The sequence below is a fragment of the Chelmon rostratus genome, chromosome 12 (assembly GCF_017976325.1).
Source record: "Chelmon rostratus isolate fCheRos1 chromosome 12, fCheRos1.pri, whole genome shotgun sequence".
Lineage (NCBI taxonomy): Eukaryota > Metazoa > Chordata > Actinopteri > Chaetodontiformes > Chaetodontidae > Chelmon > Chelmon rostratus.
This window is the reverse complement of record NC_055669.1, coordinates 21628482-21646847: the sequence shown is the minus strand read 5'-3', so window position 1 is coordinate 21646847 and position 18366 is coordinate 21628482. Positions and strand designations below refer to the sequence as shown.

At 40.7% G+C, this 18366-nt stretch overlaps 1 protein-coding gene across 1 annotated transcript in view; it reads left to right on the top strand.

Annotated features, from left to right (window-relative positions):
- tep1 (telomerase-associated protein 1) overlaps positions 1-18074 on the top strand; it is a 30281-nt gene extending 12207 nt beyond the window's left edge. The window contains exons 22-57 of the mRNA XM_041949503.1: positions 24-137; positions 429-546; positions 1162-1350; positions 2310-2497; positions 2615-2753; positions 3057-3236; positions 3790-3882; positions 4436-4571; positions 4747-4906; positions 5241-5374; positions 5474-5562; positions 5962-6076; positions 6178-6204; positions 6292-6502; positions 6672-6792; positions 7206-7330; positions 7436-7535; positions 7775-7930; positions 8243-8458; positions 8822-8878; positions 9100-9238; positions 9346-9597; positions 9703-9854; positions 11619-11723; positions 11844-11948; positions 12047-12176; positions 12322-12407; positions 12684-12810; positions 13394-13524; positions 13615-13736; positions 15152-15295; positions 15706-15805; positions 16088-16199; positions 16879-16961; positions 17113-17217; positions 17533-18074. Coding sequence (XP_041805437.1) covers positions 24-137; positions 429-546; positions 1162-1350; positions 2310-2497; positions 2615-2753; positions 3057-3236; positions 3790-3882; positions 4436-4571; positions 4747-4906; positions 5241-5374; positions 5474-5562; positions 5962-6076; positions 6178-6204; positions 6292-6502; positions 6672-6792; positions 7206-7330; positions 7436-7535; positions 7775-7930; positions 8243-8458; positions 8822-8878; positions 9100-9238; positions 9346-9597; positions 9703-9854; positions 11619-11723; positions 11844-11948; positions 12047-12176; positions 12322-12407; positions 12684-12810; positions 13394-13524; positions 13615-13736; positions 15152-15295; positions 15706-15805; positions 16088-16199; positions 16879-16961; positions 17113-17217; positions 17533-17652 — 4681 coding nt within the window. The 3' untranslated portion in view covers positions 17653-18074. The remainder of the gene's footprint in view (positions 1-23; positions 138-428; positions 547-1161; positions 1351-2309; positions 2498-2614; positions 2754-3056; positions 3237-3789; positions 3883-4435; positions 4572-4746; positions 4907-5240; positions 5375-5473; positions 5563-5961; positions 6077-6177; positions 6205-6291; positions 6503-6671; positions 6793-7205; positions 7331-7435; positions 7536-7774; positions 7931-8242; positions 8459-8821; positions 8879-9099; positions 9239-9345; positions 9598-9702; positions 9855-11618; positions 11724-11843; positions 11949-12046; positions 12177-12321; positions 12408-12683; positions 12811-13393; positions 13525-13614; positions 13737-15151; positions 15296-15705; positions 15806-16087; positions 16200-16878; positions 16962-17112; positions 17218-17532) is intronic.
- Positions 18075-18366: the final 292 nt, after the last annotated feature.

The window sequence follows — 18366 nt, the reverse complement described above, 5'->3', positions numbered from 1 at the left end:
TTACGTTTTAATTTCCTCCTCAGATCAGTTCCGGTGTCTTGGAAGTCCGACTTTGCTCCTGAATCAAAGGAGGCTGAGTCGAAAATGGCCTCTCTGAAGAGAATGATCCGGGCCAGTGAAGTCAAGGTCACTGAAAAGTGAGTCCTCTTGGTCATTTCCCCATGACACTGAAGCTGTGGCGCTCAAACAATAGTTCACTACACTTTCAGGCTGCAGGCACAAATCCATTTTTTTTTCCTTTTGCTCATATGTGACTCAGATCTGTTTTTTCATGACAGTTTGAACAGCACAAATCACAGGGAATCTGACATTTTGTATTCTCGTATAGGCCACTTTATTATGTGACCCATACGAAAACGAGTATGTTGCTAAACATTTTAAAGCTAAATAACTTATCTGAGGCTTCTTGTCTGTGTTTCTGTTCATAGTTACTCGTGTGAGTGGGGAGGCGTTGTGGATGGGAAACCATATCTGAAAAACCTGGAGGACTTTGGCAAAGCCGTGCTGGACGACCTGTGGACGGCTGTAGAAAAGCAGTTTGTGGAGGTTAGTTATGCAGAAGATTTTCATTTCCAAGCTCCTCATTAACCAAACTTAGGTAGGTGGTGGATGATGTATGGAGTATGGAAAGCACAGCAATACTACACTATAAAAATACTCTTTTTTTTTTACAGGTTAAAATCCTACATTCAAAATTTTAATAAAGATATAAAAGTATTTGTAACAGCAACAAATTTTACTTAAAGTATCACAAGTAAAAGTACTGATGATGCAAAATTCCCTCTGCCTGTTATTTTATTAGATCATTATTAATGATGAAGCTTTTCTCCAGAAACTGTTGAGTAGTTTAATCCTGAATAATTCATCTTTTATAAACTAGTCCATATGTTTGTATTTAAGTCTTAATCTGAAAAGTAACTATGAGTAAATAAATGTAGAAGAGTTAGTGTAGAGTAAAAAGTACAATATTTGAGTGTAGTGGAGCATAGATAGATACAGTAGGTAACCTAAGATGTAAATACTCAGAATTCTACTGCGCTTGAGTAAATGTACTTAGTTACTTTCCACCACTGAGTGAAACCACCACAATGACAAGAATTGCCAACATGGCTGACATTCAGTACATTCCAAATAAACGCCACTTTATTCTGTATGTTGAAGGAGGATGAGGAGGCCGAGGCTGTGTCTAACGTGACTGAGCAGGAGGTACACCAGGGGGCGCTGCAGAGGCAGTTCTTCGGCAGGGCGAAGGTGCTGGCCGGGGCTGTCGCGATAGTGGAGCAGGTCCAGACCAAAGGAGGGGTGATGGTGGTGGAGGGAGGACCTGGAGAGGGAAAAACTGTCTTCATGGTAAATTTTTCAAATGAATTCTGTTTTATTCTATTCATCTATCAGGAACTCTGACTCTTCATCACATGAATGCAGTCGGATCCAAAGAGGAGTTTGGGCAGAAAAGATGAAACACTGCATGAAGTCTTGCTTATTTTTCACAAGCTCCAAATGTAGGCGAAACACTGACATGTCTGATTATCATCGCATTAATTAATCTGACAGTAGTATTAAGAAGTACCTGTTGCAATTTCTCAGATTACATTTTAAAATGTCTAATTTTGTCCAACCAAAAATGTAATTTACAATGATTATACAAACCAAATGGCAAATCCTCATGCTGGAGAAGCTGGAACCAGAAAAACTCAAAAAATGTGACTAAAAAAATGCACAAAATACTTTCTTATTCATTTTCTGTTCATGAACTTATTAATTAAGTGATTAAGTTAAGAAGGAACTGCTGTTCCCTTATAATAGTAAGATTACAGTCATTGCATTGTTTTCAGTGAATCTGCCCTTTGAGCTACCTTTTAAAACAGGCCTTGCAAAGGACAGTGAGAAAAAATAGAATGAGAAATTTTGATGATGGGAAATACGATTACCTACTAACATACACTCAGTTGCTATTTTATTAGATACTCCTAGCGAAACAGTGCTGCAATAAATCCTGCTTTCATGAAAGTTATAACGTTGATTTTTTGTTCTACAGAGTTGTTGAGGATGTACTTACAGGTGTTTCTGTTATTTTGTCCACTCCATTTATATACACCGAGGATGAGCTAAATGACAGAAACACAGTACAGCTCAACACCACAAACTGCATCCTCGATCAGACCCTTTGATCAAAAACTGAACGTTATAACCTTCAGCGTGCCTTTAAAGGTGAGGGTAGGATTTATTGTTAGACTGCACCAGTTTTAGCTGGTGCTAAACATGAGCGAGTGAAACGTCACCACCCATTTTTATCTCTCTCCATACAGGCTGCTTTCGCAGACGCCATCAGGACTGGAGTTAAATCCAGGACAGACCTCGTCTACAATGTCATCTCGTACTCTACAGCTGCCAGCCAATCAGCAAGCTCTGTGGAAAACCTGCTTCGATGCCTCGTTCAGTGGTTGAGGAAGATGAAAGATACTGAAGAGGGATCACCTCTTCCCCTTTCTTACAAGTAGCTAGAGTTTGAATTGTCCTTACAGTTTGAATTGTCCTTACAGATTTACAGGTGCATCACATTGTCCATACACTTAATAGTGATTCCCTTTCCTGTAATTGTTTGTGATCGCAGAGATTTGCTGCTAGAGTTTCGCTCCAGTTTGAGCGACGTGAAGAAAAAACCTCTGGTGCTGCTAGTCGATGGGGCGGACCTTGTCCGAGACGGCAGAGGACAGCTCAGCTGTGATTGGATACCAGAGCAGCTTCCACAGGTCAGCTACCTGCATAGAAAACTGAGGGAAAACACACCTGTTCTACTGAGGTCCTGGCTTACAGACATTTAAAAAGAACGAGAAAGCTGCAGATGCATGTACTGAAACATACTGCCGAAAGGTTAAACTTGATGAATTTGCATGGTTTGGATGCAGGACAAAAAGTTGATCAAAATGATGTGTATTATATTCTGGGATTAGTGTTAGCAATGTCCAGAGCTGCTCATCTATATTTATATGTGCTGATTGTTTTGTTTATGGTTACATTTTTAGGTCAAACTGAGATTCTCTTTTTCTTGTCAGGGTGTTTGTTTGGTAGTGAGCGTCACATCCAAAGCAGCACTGTTACAAACCCTGGCCAAGAAGAACAGCACCGTCCTGTTTTCCCTGGGACAGCTTACCATGCCGGACCGGAAGGAGATAGTTCAGAAGGGACTCGACACCTTCGGGAAGAAACTCAGCGACTCTGCATTCAACAACCAGGTTCTTTTTATATGTGTTTTGCCCTGTAGGCGTCACTATGTTCACATGTTTTGTGAACTCTTGCACTCCAAATGCATCTATACAAGATGCTGCCATCGATTCTCCACAGTTTCTCCTACACGCTCTAAAGGACCAGTGTAGATAGATAGATAGATACTTTATTTATCTCCAGGGAGAAATTTGCAGAGTCTAGGATTTAGTGGCATCTAGTGGTGAGGTTGCAGATTGCAACCAACTGAATACCCCTCCACTCGCCCCTCCCTTTCCAAGCATGTAGGAGAAGTGTTTAGTTTGTCCGCTCTGGGCTACTGTAGAAACTTGGCGATGCAACGTGATGGAAGAGGACTTGCTCCCTCTGCAGATATAAAGAGCTCATTTTAAGCTAACAAAACACACTGATTTTTATTTTCAGGCGATTATACATGAATGAAAACAGAACCATAAATATTATATTCAGTTTCTGCCAATAGATCCCCTGTAATCCTTCACACTGGACCTTAATGTTTTCTTTAATTCATCTTTTTTCCTAAAACTATACTGTCTGCTTGTCCAGCTCCAGACGCTGATCATGAATAAGGGAGCAGCAAGTCCTCTGTACCTGCACCTGGCCTGTGAAGACCTGAGGAACTTTGCAACCTTTGATAAGGTTTAATGTCACTTTTTTAGACAATGGTATTACTGGTTGTTTTTCCAGTGTTGGCTGCAGCAGTGCTATGTGTTGGGTGGATGAAACCTTACAATATGTAACACCAGTAAAGAAGCTGATGACATAGAATAGTTGCCATGCTAGCAGCTCTGTGAGACTGTACTTGAGCTAAATGCTTACATCAGCGTACTAACACACTCATGATATTAATGCACAACCCAGTTAGTTTGCAAATGATTGCATTCTGTTTTTAATTACAATTTACACAGTGTCCCAACCTCAGGGTTGTATGATGATGTTTAGCAGGTATATCCTGTTAGCATGCTGACATTATCTAATTAGCACTACACGCAAAGCATAGCTGAGGCTGAGGGGAATGCCTTCAATTTTGATGATGTTGACTCAATCATTAACCAAACTATTGGACAAAATGATGCTGCTAAATGTTGGTAGTCTTGAACATTTGACCACCGTGCTACTAATTTCACCGGTGCATGCACGATTATCAACGTGGTGATAAAAGCAATGATTATAATGTACTCTTGTACCTCAGCTGAAGGATAGTCTTCAGGACTTGCCTCAGTCTCTGGGCCAGTTGGTGCAACACAGCCTGAACAGACTCTGCTCGCAGTACAGAGGCGTGCTGGGACTCCGCTGGGCCCTGGCAGCACTCACTGTCAGCACCACCGGTAAGATGTTTTATATAAGTCTTGGTTTTTAAACTTTGTGGAGGGCTAGATTGGTTAAATTGACAGCTAACGCAATACAGAGGGTGCTGAAACATTGAAAGGAATGTTGTAGTCAAACCGCTAATTTGCTTAACTGTCTTCTGCTGCCTCAACATTTTCTCCTCTTGATCGACAGGCCTGCGGGAGAGAGACTTGTACTCTGTACTGAACACATGCAGCGACCTCTCCTCAAGGGCCGGACAGGTCACATGGCAGGAAGCACTGCGTCTGTCCAGGAAGCCCAAAGGACGCATACCCATGGCAACCTTCACTCGTTTAGTGCAGAGTTTAAAAAGGTAATGAATCACAATAAAAATCCAAGAAGTTTGGATGCTGGGAAAAATCCCATTATCTAGGACAACATTCACCCGCAGTTGACGTTGGTTGCTTGTGAAAATTCACCTCTAGCAAGCTGGTGCAATGGCAAAATTGGTTAAATACACTTTATCCTCAATATTTGACCATTTAACACCTAAAAAGCTTCATACTGATTGTGTGCTTTTAGATTCCCTCCATGTTTGAGGGATACATGGTATGGAGAAAACTGCCTGTTCAGATTGAATGTAAAATTATGGACAACAATCCAAAAGGAGGAAGCATTATTAAACCTAATTGGATCTTTTTCCGCAGTCTGATTGGTCTGTCTCATTGCCCCGACACTGACGACCTGCTGGCTCTAACCAATCCGGAGGTGAGGAGGGCCTTTGAGGACTTTGTCCTCCCAACAGAAAGTGACAGAACCAGAGCTCACCTCATACTGGCGGGTAAAGTAGACACAGTCTGTTTTAATACAGTATAAGTAAGTATAGGTTGCCGTTTATATTTTAATTAGTCTTGTATCACTGTGCTGTCTCTTTATTCAGCTCATCTGTGGGCCCTAGCTGACCAGCAGGGCATGGATACCTTCCTTCACTGTGAGGCCAATTCTGTCAAGCACCTGCCTTCCAACCTGGTTAGTTGTCTCCCATCATCAATCATAACATAAAAGCTACACAACATGAGCAACAGTAAATTGGCACTTTGATGTACAAACTATATAAATTCATTAATAAGCTCAGTTTCAATTAAATCTACTCCTACTTTCTAGTTCTTTATCAGTTTCCAGAATTTTCCGTCCTACACACCCGTCATCACACACATAGTTGTTGTTGGTATTTCCTTGCAATGAAATCAAATTAAAACAGTGTTTGTCAAGCTCCTGATTGTGTTTGCATAACACTTCAAATGAAATGCTCTATCAGGACTTTTGTACACAGGGATTTTGTACATCCTGGTCAAAGAAGTCCACCAGAGAACCACAGTCATTCATGATTTAGTGCAGACTTCAACTCCTGTATTTGACTTTGTTCAGATTCAGAGCGGCCAGCTGGAGGCACTTCATTCCCTGCTCTCCAGCTACTACTTCCTGTATGCAAATGTGCGCCACGGCCTCCTGCACCAGCTCCTCGAGACCTACAGCTTGTATGGTGAGTATGCATGACAATAGTGTATCATTTTTTAGATGGTTCTCCTTTTACGTTTAGCTAACGTAACGTTTGTATCCTGTGAAATTTTGCCTCTCTTGTAGATAATGAGCGAATGTCTGCACCATCAAGTAAGTGATGCAAAATACGTAACTCACAAATTCCTGCCAAGTGTGCTTTATTCCTTTCTTCATACAAGTTTCTCTTTGTGCTCTCAGTTGGCTTCCAGGATGGTCTAGCTGACTGCCGGAGTTTCCTGCAGCGTCACTCCCTCCTGCTCTCCTCCTGGCCGGCTCTTTACATTCAGCAAGCCCTCAACGAGCCTCTGCAGAGCTCTGCTCACACGTGGGCACAAGGCCTGGTGGTAAAAGGAGGGGTCCGGGTAGTTGAGTGGCTAAACAATGACAACCAGCTCCTTCAGGAGTCCAGGTAAGCAAGTTGTCAGCAAGGTGGTTAGAAGACGTGTGTTAAAAGTTCTCCCCAAATCCCCAAACTATTTCTGACTGAGCTTTATTTTTTTCTTCTTTTTAGGTTTATACGTTTAGTTTTTTAGTTCAATATTGATATACAGGAATGTGTGTTGTGTGCTTCATCGCAGCGAGCTGGTGTCGACCTTCTCCTCTGAACCGACCTGTTTGGTTGTGAGCTTGGATGAAAAGCTGATGGTGGTTGGCACTGGACAGGGAATACTGTATTTCATCAACATGCAAACTGGACAGGTATCAACAAAATTTCCAGTATAAATGTACTTTTCTTCATCATGTCACATTTTGTGTTGCACAGAAAATCTGCAGCATGTTCACTGTACACGGACTGTAGTGACCTTTTGTCAATGCAGCAGCTCAGTAATCAGAGTTCTCCTCTACCCTAACCTTATTTTTTTCGTCTGTGCTGCAGCACTCTAGTCACAGCAATGCTTTACTTGTCATATCTTTTTTTAATGCACATGCACACACAAAAAAAACAGTAGAAACTTCCCCATTACAGAAACCAGGTTTCATGTATACATGATGTTTAAAAACTCAGATTCCTGCAGAAATGAATTGTAGCGCATAAACACACTAATTGTAAATAAATTACTGTAAGTTGTGAGACTGGAAAAAAAGTCTAATATCATCGCTCTTGTGAACAGGAAGTGAAATCACTGGTGAGCAGCTGTGATGGCATCTCGAGCTGCGTCTTTCTTAAGGATGGACGTCTTGCCACCACCTCCTTCGATGGACGGATAGAGGTCTGGGACGTCGGGAATGGCTGCAGGTTAGAGCAGGGTTGGAAGGACAGTTTTAAAAATACTTTAGAGTGTACAAATCTTCAGCTTCAAGAGAGACTAATAATGTTTGAACTAACTCGTGTTCCTTGCAGGACTGCCCTTATTGATGCCCACACTAATGCGATAACAGCAAGTGATACCTCTTCGGACAGGAAGCACCTTGCCACTGTGTCTCTAGACTCCATGCTGAAAGTTAGTCTCCAAATTTCATTTTCATTTGCAGAATGAAACCTTGTTTTCTAATGTTTGCGTGTCTGCATTTTCTTTTTATTCTGTGTGATTTTAATTAGTTTTTTACTTTAAATGTATCCCTGGAAGGGTAGAAACTACTTTTTTGCAGTTATTCTGGATCTGAATATATATCGCTATAAGATTATGCTTTAACAATAATCTCTGTTAATCATGCTGACCGAATGATCGTCTGCTGTCAGGTGTGGTCCACAGCTAAAGGTCGTGAGGTAGCAGCCCTGCTCACCTCCAGTCCTTTGAACTGTGTGACCTTTCACCCCGAGGACCACCTGCTGGCTGTTGGTTGCTGGAATGGGAATGTGATCGTGTGGAACTGGCTCCAGAATAAAACTCTCACGGTGAGTTATGGTGAGGACAGGCCAAAGGAGTGGTTAGTCGTGCAGGAATAGGGACCTTAAGTCACCTTAATGCTCTGTCTTTCAAATTAAAAGTATTAATTCTGAAACTGCAAAGAAAGATAAAAAGCAAGGTTATAGGATTTATGCTTTAAAGGTGAATTTAAAAGGGAATTTTGCACATCAAAGTATGTTTGCAAGTCTACGTTCGTCACTACCGGCATAACAAACCAGAATGTCCAGTGATTGAGTTGCATTGTGGGTAATGTTGGCGAAATGAAATTAAATGAGCCGTTTCTCGTCTGTCTGTCTCAGCCTCTGTCCGGTCACCAGAGCTCAGTGCGCAGTCTCTCCTTCTCCTCCTCCTCCTCCTCCATGCTCTGCTCTGGCTCTGTGTCTGGAGAGGTCAGGGTGTGGTCGGTGCCCACCTCCACCTGTGTGGGATGTTTCCAGGCGCACTTTGGAGCCACGGAGTCCCTCACCTTCCTGGATGAAGGGAGCATGCTGCTGAGCGCCGGCTCCGATCACACGGTGAGGCATCGCTCCCTGTAAATAATGAGCCAGGGTCAGAGAAACTACACTTAGCTCTGCAGGCTGGAGTGGCTGGATTGTAATAATATAATTACTTTATGTTTACTACTTTACTCACCTAATTACTACTTAAACTAAACAATGAAATGATGATTTGTTGCTTATCAATAAGCTAAAACAACTGTATATGTATTCTCCACATTCAGAAAAAAGACAAACCTTCACCTGAGCATTGCGGCAGAGCCCCCAACTGAAATTCAGTGCAGCACCTGCACCTGTTTCCTCTTCAGAGCACATTGTGACTTATTTTAAAATGAACAGTCTCCTTTTTCCTCTGTGTTTTCTTGTCCTTCTGTAAAACAGCTCCAGCTCTGGTCAGCGGGACTCGGGCGTTCCGTCTCCTCGTTAAAAAGTGATGAAGTAAGCTCCGTATTTAACTTCAAGCTGCTTCGCTCATCTTCATCCTTTTCAGCTGTCTGTCATGCCACAGCCTGTGTGTAATTTGAACAGTGACGGCATGATAGAAAAACGATATCCGCCATTTGGTGAAAAAAGACTGAATTGTGGGCTCTTTGTGTGTGTTTTTTTTCACACATATCTCATATTTCTCTCAAAATCAATTGTCTCATTTGATGTTTTAGTGCGAGCAGGAGCCTCCTCTGAAGAAACGGAAGTCTGCAGCCTCTGAGCCTGCTGCGGCTCTGTGTGTGGCTGTTAATGGAGACTGCGTTGCTGTAGGGTACCATGGTGCGGGCTTCAAACTCTTCAGTCTTAACCCAGGTGTGTTTATGTGCTGGGAGCTTAATGTAAAGTACAGATATGCGGGTGATGCTTTTATATAGATCTGGCAAACACGCAGACCATAACAGTCTTTATTTTAACCGTAGTTGAGACGATCTGGACCACCGAGGACCTTGATGTGTCCACGCTGAGCCTGCTGTGGGTCACTGTGGACGCGGAGCAGACCGAACCTGAGCTGCTGCTGTCTGCAGGAAGTGACAGATGTGTGAGGGTCTGGAAGAGAAAAGGAGGAGAGGAAGGGATTTGTGCAGGCCTGGAACTGTTGGGAAAGTCCAGTGTGCAAGCAGGCGCCGTCCTGGCATTAGCACAGAACTCCACATACCTGGCTACAGCTACAGGTAACTGTGACAGATGGTAAAGCTGTTTTTTCAGTCTCCTCTTCTGAAACCTTTCTGCAAATAACTGTTTGGTCATTTACCCTTCTGTATTTCCCGTTGAATTAGATGACTGGGTTATCTATCTGTGGAAACTGAAGAAGCTTCCCCTCAACCACTACGTCGACCCTTATCATATCCTACCGGGCCACAGTGCAGGAGTCACCTGTGTGGCCTTCAGCCCGGATGGTAACCTGCTGCTGTCTGGTGGAAAAGATCAGGTACAGTGTGTTTGTGCTTCAGTGTTGTGACAATATCCGGATTTTTTTTTTTTTTTTTTAACTTAGTTTTTATTTCAGTTGCATTCAGAACATTTATACAAAATCACATACATCATATCTGCTATTTTTTCCATTTTTTTCCCTCAAAATTTTACAACTTAGTGCTTATAGGGGCATGATAACAATTTCGAAATAAAAATGAGGGCAGAGCTATAGTGACAGAATGAAAAAATAATAAATGAAATACAACAGAATGGGATAGACAAAATACAATAAAATAAAAATTGAATAAAAAAATGATATATAGATATCAGATCAATAATATAGATCAAATGGGTTCCTCACTATAACAGTATACCCATTGCAGGGCTCCACCTTCTAGTGAATAGATCTTTTTGAAGTCTTAGGGAGTATGTTATTTGTTCCATTTGGTATACTTCCATTATTATTATTCCATTATTCCAGCCACTTTACTGTGATGCATTTAATCGCTGTTGCTAATAGTATTTGTACAAGATATTTTTTGGCTCTTCCATTGATGCCTTTTGGTAATAGACCTAGTAAAGCCACCATTGGGTCCCTTGCAATATTTACCCCACATATTGCATTAAGTGTTTTAAACACTTCTTTCCAGAAACTTTCAGATTTTGTTTTTGATATGAACCCTGACTATATTTATACAAAACATTTACTGTAGGGATGACATGACACAATGTATGATATCACAGAGTTTATCAGGCCTTTGTATGATTTTGCAGAACAATTAGCAGCACTGCTTTATGGCAATACTTGGTTATTATTATTTTTGCATCAGTGTAATGAAGTTACTGTTCTGGATTAACCAACAACACAGTCTTTCCTGTTGGGTTATTTTATTTATCAACAGCTTCTTAAGAAATTTCACCTCAAATTTACTATAAACGCTAAAACACAAAGCTAAAGCTAATGCAGTCTAATACAGCAGTCCTGCTATAAGTCCTGCCAACATTATTAAATCATTTTGAAGGATGTAGTTTGTGGTGCTGCTGGCTCTGTTTTTCAGCCCAGTGGTTCCCAACCTTTTTCCTAGCATTTATTAAACAGACGACTCCTGACAAAGTGACATATTTTATGTTTATGCTTCATATTTTATTAATTTCATAACAATAACAGTACAGAACAACTGAGAAATTTACAATTAAGCCAAATAGTGAATGCAGTAGCTGCAGGAAGTTTGTGTAAAACAAGCAGTTTGGCTGAGTTTTCATTATAACCTGTGACTATGGCATCAGAGATGAGTTTCCTGATATTTTTACTAACTTTTAATAACTTTTTATACTTTTTATTATCCTTTGTCTGTTTTTTGTATTTGTATGTTTTTTTTGCATTTTTAGCAGTCATGCATACTTAATAGTCTTCTTTTTTTGACAAATTCAGTGTTTAAACCTATTTGCTCTTTGTGTGAACTGCTTATTCTCTAATACAGCTTGAACTTGCACTTGTGTTCAGGTCTGCACTGTGTCCTTATCCTGTGAGAATTATTTTAAGTTTACATCTTAACGAATGAGCTAAACTTTACAAATGATTTACAGAAATGAATGAAATGTTGACATATAGACCTACTGTCTATTTTAAAAAGAGGTTTTCTTACACCCCTTAAAATCAAGAAGGCCTCACACACGCCGGTGCAGCTTTGGCGACCCCTTGTGGGGGTTGGGACCCTCTTGCTGTGAACCAGTGCTTCCAGTCAGTGTAACGCAGTACTGACAGGTGTCTTTGTTTCAGTGCCTGCTGGTGTGGGAGGTGAGCGGGAATGTTTCCCTCTCCAAGGCCCTCCCTCACTCCCACAAAGACTGGATCACCAGCTGCGTTTGGACTCCAGACTATGTGGTAAATCTTCATCACATTTTGTGTTGTATAGAAATTTAAGTAAGCTGAGTGACAGAGCTATCATATCACTGTACTGTGCCATTTATGGCACCATTGTGTTTCCTCCCTTTCCTGTTCCAGATCAGCACTTCAGTCGATGGGCGACTTTGTGTCACGGATCCGCAGACCGACCAGTGCCTCAGAGAAATTTCCTGGGGAAGTCCTCTCACATCTGTCTGCTGTGTGGTGAGCAAATCACACAGATCTATCTGTCAGAGAAAAACACAGCATGTGTTGTTTCCTTCTCTACTAAAACACTTGGTGTTTGGTGCTTCTGTGTGCAGGGACAGTATGTGATCGCCAGCTGTGCAGAGGGAGCGCTACATGTTTGGAACCAGGAAAAGAACGCAGAAATCTGCCACCTCGCTGCACACAAGCAGCGTATCAACCACTGCTCGCTCCTGCCAAATACAGGTGAACTGTCTGGAAAATAAGAGCACACATACTCTTTGTATTTGTTTCTTCCTCTTTTTTTAATATTGTAAAATATAAAAATGGACCAAGCCTGAACTTGACATTATTAGTTCCTGTTTTTTTAATTTTCTGCATTGTTTTTTAGATGAAACCAAAGAGGTCAACCCAGAAGACATGACTGTTCTCACTACATCTGATGATGGCACAGTGAAGCTCTGGAAGCCACTACAGGTCTGTCGGTCAAATGGAAAAGTGGTTTAAATGGGTTTTTCACAATTAAGTAAAATAATTCCTTTGTATTAGTGTATATCATTTCTGTCCTGTTTATGTTTTTTAGTGTTAATCACATATTTTCTTCATCTAAAATTCTAATCTGGATGCAGCGCTAAAATGACTTCCTCATGGTTCTTAAGCATAATAAAAGAGTGGACACTGTCACTTATTTTTCTGTTTGTTTGTGTTTTTTCTCCTCCTCTCTCACATCCTGTTTTTATATTTTGCGAGCAGGTGGAGCACTTCAGCTCCTTCCAGGGTCACAGCGGTGCGATAAGTGGAGTTGTTTGCAAAGAAGGACTCCCAGAATTCCTCACTGTGTCTGAAGACTGCTCATTGCGATGCTGGACATGGACAACAGGTAATATTTAATCTTCTGCCTTCATATGATACTATGTTGTTTGTTTATATGTTCTTTGAAGAGCTCTATGCTTTACTGTCTTGTCTTTGACCGATTTAAATTCCGGTGTCTTTTTAGGAGATTTTCACTGCAAATGAAAATACAGATTAAATTGGGTTTTTAACCCTCAAAACATTTGGCAGTACCTTTTTTTAGCCCTGAATAAGGTCTTCAGGTATTCTCTTCAGGTTGCATTCAGCCCCAATAACCCCCACTTCTCAGGTGGGGCAGCCTGTATGTTGCCTGAGAGGCAAAATCCAGGGCAAAAAAAATGTCCAATGTCTAGAGGCAACATGCTACTAATACGCATGCTAATAAGCAGCTGGGGGTTGGTAAATATGTGCACCTTACAATATGGATGTATAAGATATTAAAGTGTTACCCTCTTACTGTAAATTCATGGACTTATTGCAAATATTCTGCCTTCATCGTGGTCTTCATCGTAAGCACCCATTTTTAGGAACAGTACTTATTGAGAGAAACCTGCCACTTCCTGGTTAATATTGGGTGTATCCCAGTTCACCTGTGTGTCCTCTCTTTTCAGAGGGTCCCCCCACACAGAGGGGCCCAGTCACAGCACTCTGCTTCTCTCCGGGAGATGGTTTGCTTCTTGCTGGTTATGAATCCGGTTTGCTCGAATTATGGCAGCACAACACAGTGGTTAGCTACAAACAGGTGAAGACAAGCACCGGAAAATGGATCTGTGCCGGACGCATATGTGTGGTTTTTCTGTAATCCCATGGTGTGTCTGTTTGTGTGTGTCAGGCCTCAGACAGCGCCATCACAGCGATCTGCTCCATGCCTGATGGCCACTATGCTGTCAGCTACATAAAACCTGCTGTTGATGTGTTGAAGCTTGTGTGGAATCAACAACACGGCACTGCGAGGTAAACAACAGCAAAACGGTCACGCTGCTAAGCTGCCCTGCAGGCCGACAGGAAACTACCCTCTCTTTTTGTTATCTCCATTTTGAAACCTTTATTATTCAGGAATTATGAACAAATTCACATTTACTATAAAGACCTGGGGAAACAACACAAGAAAGCAACAGAATAAAACAACAAATACACTTTTATTGATACCAGCAGTCATTTGTAGGTGACAAATTAATGTGATAGGACAAAATGCAAATAGAAACTGTAAGTTATCAGTCTCACTCTGTTCTAAGTGTGAAACAGTAGTAATGAAATATGCACATGAGAAAACATTTTGATGTTTTCACACCTTAAATTTGCAGTTATTTGAAAGTAGCAACAAGCCGTGCATCAAGAATCACACAATATCTGATTAATGTGTCAAAATTAATGCATTACTTCTCAGAGTGACCCATGTCCATTTAGTTTTTAATCAGCCTTGATAGAGATTACTGCTGATGCGGACGGGAAGCTACGTTAGCAGGACGTGTCAGATACAACTCCACCATACCCACCTGAAGACTCTTCTCACTCGGAGCAGTCAGATGTTTGAAGCTTTGCCCATTTGGAAAATACAAACTGGTTTCTGAAGCAGCTACGATGCATTTCTTATAATCCTGAGACAGCTGGGCCCGTTTCTGTTGTCTTAATTAGTTAAAGAAGATCCAGAATGTAAAAAATGATTTAATGCTGGACAAGTATTCCAATATTTTACTTAAAAGTAAAAGCAGCAATACCACAATTTAAACAAACTCTGTTTGCAAGTAAAAGTAAAAGCAGTATCAGCACAATGTCCTTAAGGTATAAATGTACTCTTTGGATGCCAAAATGGCCTCTGTCAGTGCTACAATTTTATGTTTTATGATTGGATTATTATTATTTTACTCATTTCATATACTGTCAGGTGGCTTCATTTACTGTGTAACCATAAGTTGTGTTTCAAGTGATCATTACTGGTTTTAAAGCCCTGAGCTGCAAAGTAGCGTATAAATGCACCTGTCAGATAAATGTAGTGCAGTAAAAAGTAGAATATTTATCTCTGAAATATAGTAGATTCAAGATCTTGAATCTTGAATCTGCAGTCTAAAGAAGTATAAAGTAGAAAAACTTGTATTTAAGTACAGTACTTGGGTAAAAAGTAAAATGGAATAAAATACCAAACAATAATATGAAATCAAACTGTAATAATAAAAGGTCAAAGGCCATTAGACCAACACTCAAACCTGAACATGGAACCTCTGATGTGTGTGTTGAGTTGAAGAGAAGCTGCGATGAGCTGAATTGAACATCTGACAGTGCTGTTTCTGTGTAGACATGAAACAAGGTGGGACCAGTTTGATGGTGCACACTAACCAGTCCTGCTCTGTCCTGTGTTCTGTCGCTCTCAGCCTGGTGAAGGTAAACTCCTACAAAGTGGACTGCACGGTGGTCCACCTCAACTACTGCTCAGTCCTGCTCGGCGTGTCACAGGATGGAAAAATATTTGAAGTCACAGTTGATGAAGAAGACAAGTGGTCCAGGACAGCAAACAAGTAACTCTACATACTGAACTCCATGTACCAAACCTTTGTCCAGGACGTCCGGGCATCAGTCAGCGCTGTTTTAATCAATAGTTATCAATTAATTAAAGCAAATCTATTCATGGAGGTGATCAGAGAGTTGTCTAGAATGTTGCTGATCATGTTTTTGTTGCTGCTGCTGATTGTCAGTTTTGACAACATGTCCTGATTACGCTTCACAGAACTTCATAAGGATGCTTATTCTGAATATTCCCAGCACCAGGCCTTGTGCAGTAAATGCAGCCATTTGTCTTTTAATATGTTATTGGAGGTTTCATTTATCCAGCTTCTGTTGACATACGGCTCAGCTCAGCTCCATATATGAAGCTACTGGGTTTTGTTTCTTGCACACTGATGGGGATTATTTTTTGTCTCCGTTGCAGCTGGGAGCAAAGAGTCCGAATTTTGGGTTCGATCCCGAACGATGAGAAGAGCATGTGGCTGGTGGGCGAATCAGATGGAGAAGTTCACATTGGCTTTGTTGTGAGTTTGCAAATTCTTTTACTAATAATGTAAGACAGCTGAAAATAAAATATGTTCATTGTCGCTCTTAGATTTATTTAATAAAAAGAAAATGTATTATTTTCCATTAAATAAGAGAAAAGCATTTCTTCATCGTTCCAGTTTAGATTTTTGTGACATTACTGAGACAGTTACTTTCTCATTAGAAAAATTACTTTTCTATATAAGCAGCGCCGACATTTCAGCTCCAAACGAAGTCAAACGTCAAGTGTAGATAGATGCCTCTGTCTCCTCCTTTCTCAGTTTGCCATGGGCCCCAAAAATGCATTCCATTCAGCTTTCAGCTCGATGAATCTAGAGACCGATGAGGAGGAGAAGAAGGGGAGCCTGATATCAGCCATAACTGTGAACAGAGGTACTAAATATCTGTTAGTAACACTGTTTGCACTGCAGCCATTCCAATTACAACTCTTACTGATAACTACATCTACAACCCTGAGTCCAAAGAAGCTGGTACGCTGTGTAAAAAAACATAAAAAAACAGAATGTGATAACTTGCTGATCCTTTCTGACATGTACTGAACTGAAAACAGCAATATATTTAATGTTTGACCTCATCGGCTTCATTGATTTTTTGTAAATATCTGCTTATTCTGAATTTGATGCAGCAACACGTTTCAAACAAGTTGGGACAGGAGCAACAAAAGACTGGGAAAGTTGTGGAATGCCCCAATAACACATTCCACAGGTAGACAGGTTGATTGGTTACAGGTTGATAGCATCACGATTGGGTATGAAAGGAGCATCCTGGAAAGGCTCAGTCGTTCACAGTGAGGATGGAGCGAGGTTCACCACTTTGTGAACACATGATTGTATAAATTTGTATAAAGGAGATTAATACATGGATTCAGGCACACTTCAGTAAACACAGTTTGTTTGCAGATGATTGAATTCTGTTTTTATTTCTGTTTTAAACAGCGTCCCAACTTTTATGGAATCAGGGTTGTAGTAGAACTTCTGCTCCGTCTGTGCGCCCAGTGTCTAATGTGTTTCGTTTATTGTTTGATTATTCAATGTGTGTTACGTTCTTCCAGATTTTGTTGTGTGTGGCGACGTGAAGGGCAACATGTGGTTCATTCAGCCTCCTGAGCCTTCATCCTGGAGAAGCAGAAAACCTGTAAGAGCTGAGAGACTCTGAAACAACTTTTCTACATTTAATTTTTTAGTGATTTATTGCAACTTGGTCTTTCTCTCAAAAGGTGGTGAGGTGGACTCTTAACAAAGTAGGTGGTGCTGTATTGTTTTTAATGATGTTGTTTTATCCACAGGCCCACAGTGACAGGATCAGTGTGCTGAGACTCACTGACCGCACCATCATCTCAGCCTCCCACGACAGGACAGTAAAGCTGTGGGACAGAAACACCAAGAAGCAGGTACATCAGAGTCCTCAAAGAACAGTCTGGCAGTTTGGAAAACCAGCTTGTTCACTCTGTGGTGGAGATTTGGATGGGAAGGTCTATACTGCATGTTGAATATGAAGCTACAGCCAGGAGACAATTAGCTTAGCTCAAAGACTCAACTACTAGCCTGGTTCTGTCCAAACTTAACAAAATCTGAAGAAAAGTCTGGTACATAACTCACTGTGAACAGGTGAACTGTCATTTTTACACTAAGGTTTTTCATTTTTTTTAATTGTGTTAAACTGTCTTCAATAACTGTTACCTTATGCTCTCTCTCTCTTCCACCAGGTGGGTATGTTTGTGTGTGGAGGACCTGTTCTGCATTTGGAGGTGAACCCTGAAAACCCCACTGAACTGGTTTGTGGTGACGGACAGGGAAAGCTCTACTTCCTCTCCTGGAAAGAATAATCTTCAACATATTCCTCACTAGATTCAGCTGTTAAGAAAAGCGCTTAATCGCTCCACAAACCTGTGATTGCCAGGAATGTTCTGCTGCCTCTTTGCTTTAGTGCCTTTGAATATGCAATAAATGTATTTAAAAAAGAAGAAATATTTACACTACATATAGAGATACGAATCTGTGTAATAAATGTAATGCGATGTTTACATGTGCCTTTACTTTAGATGGCAAAAAACTTGCAAATGTAACAAGCAAGTACGAAAAAAAAATAACTAAACCTCCAAAATATTATGTTATTGTTTTGTATGAGGTGACTTATTTTTTTTATTTGTAACAGGATGAAAATAGAAATGTGGGATATGAAACACTTGAAAAATGGGTGCAAGAACCATAAATTGTTTTCTTTGACATTAAAATAATATTCACATCAGCACTTTGTTGTTGGTTTTTTTAAAGGACTAAATGAACGTGGATTTACCCAACAAATGTTGTATATAACACTTTCTACACATTTAACATATTGGATGTCTGACCAGGCTGACACAGGATTTGCGAGTAGTAGTGTTTTTCTTCTTCTGTATTCATGGTACAAGAAAACGGATGGTGACAACCTTGTTATTGCCAGATTTGTGTGAATGGTTGTATTTGAAGGTGGATTAAACCAAGGTCAAAGAGAACTTTAATTGCCATTTGACACACATTTTAAGGAAGCTCTGTGAGAG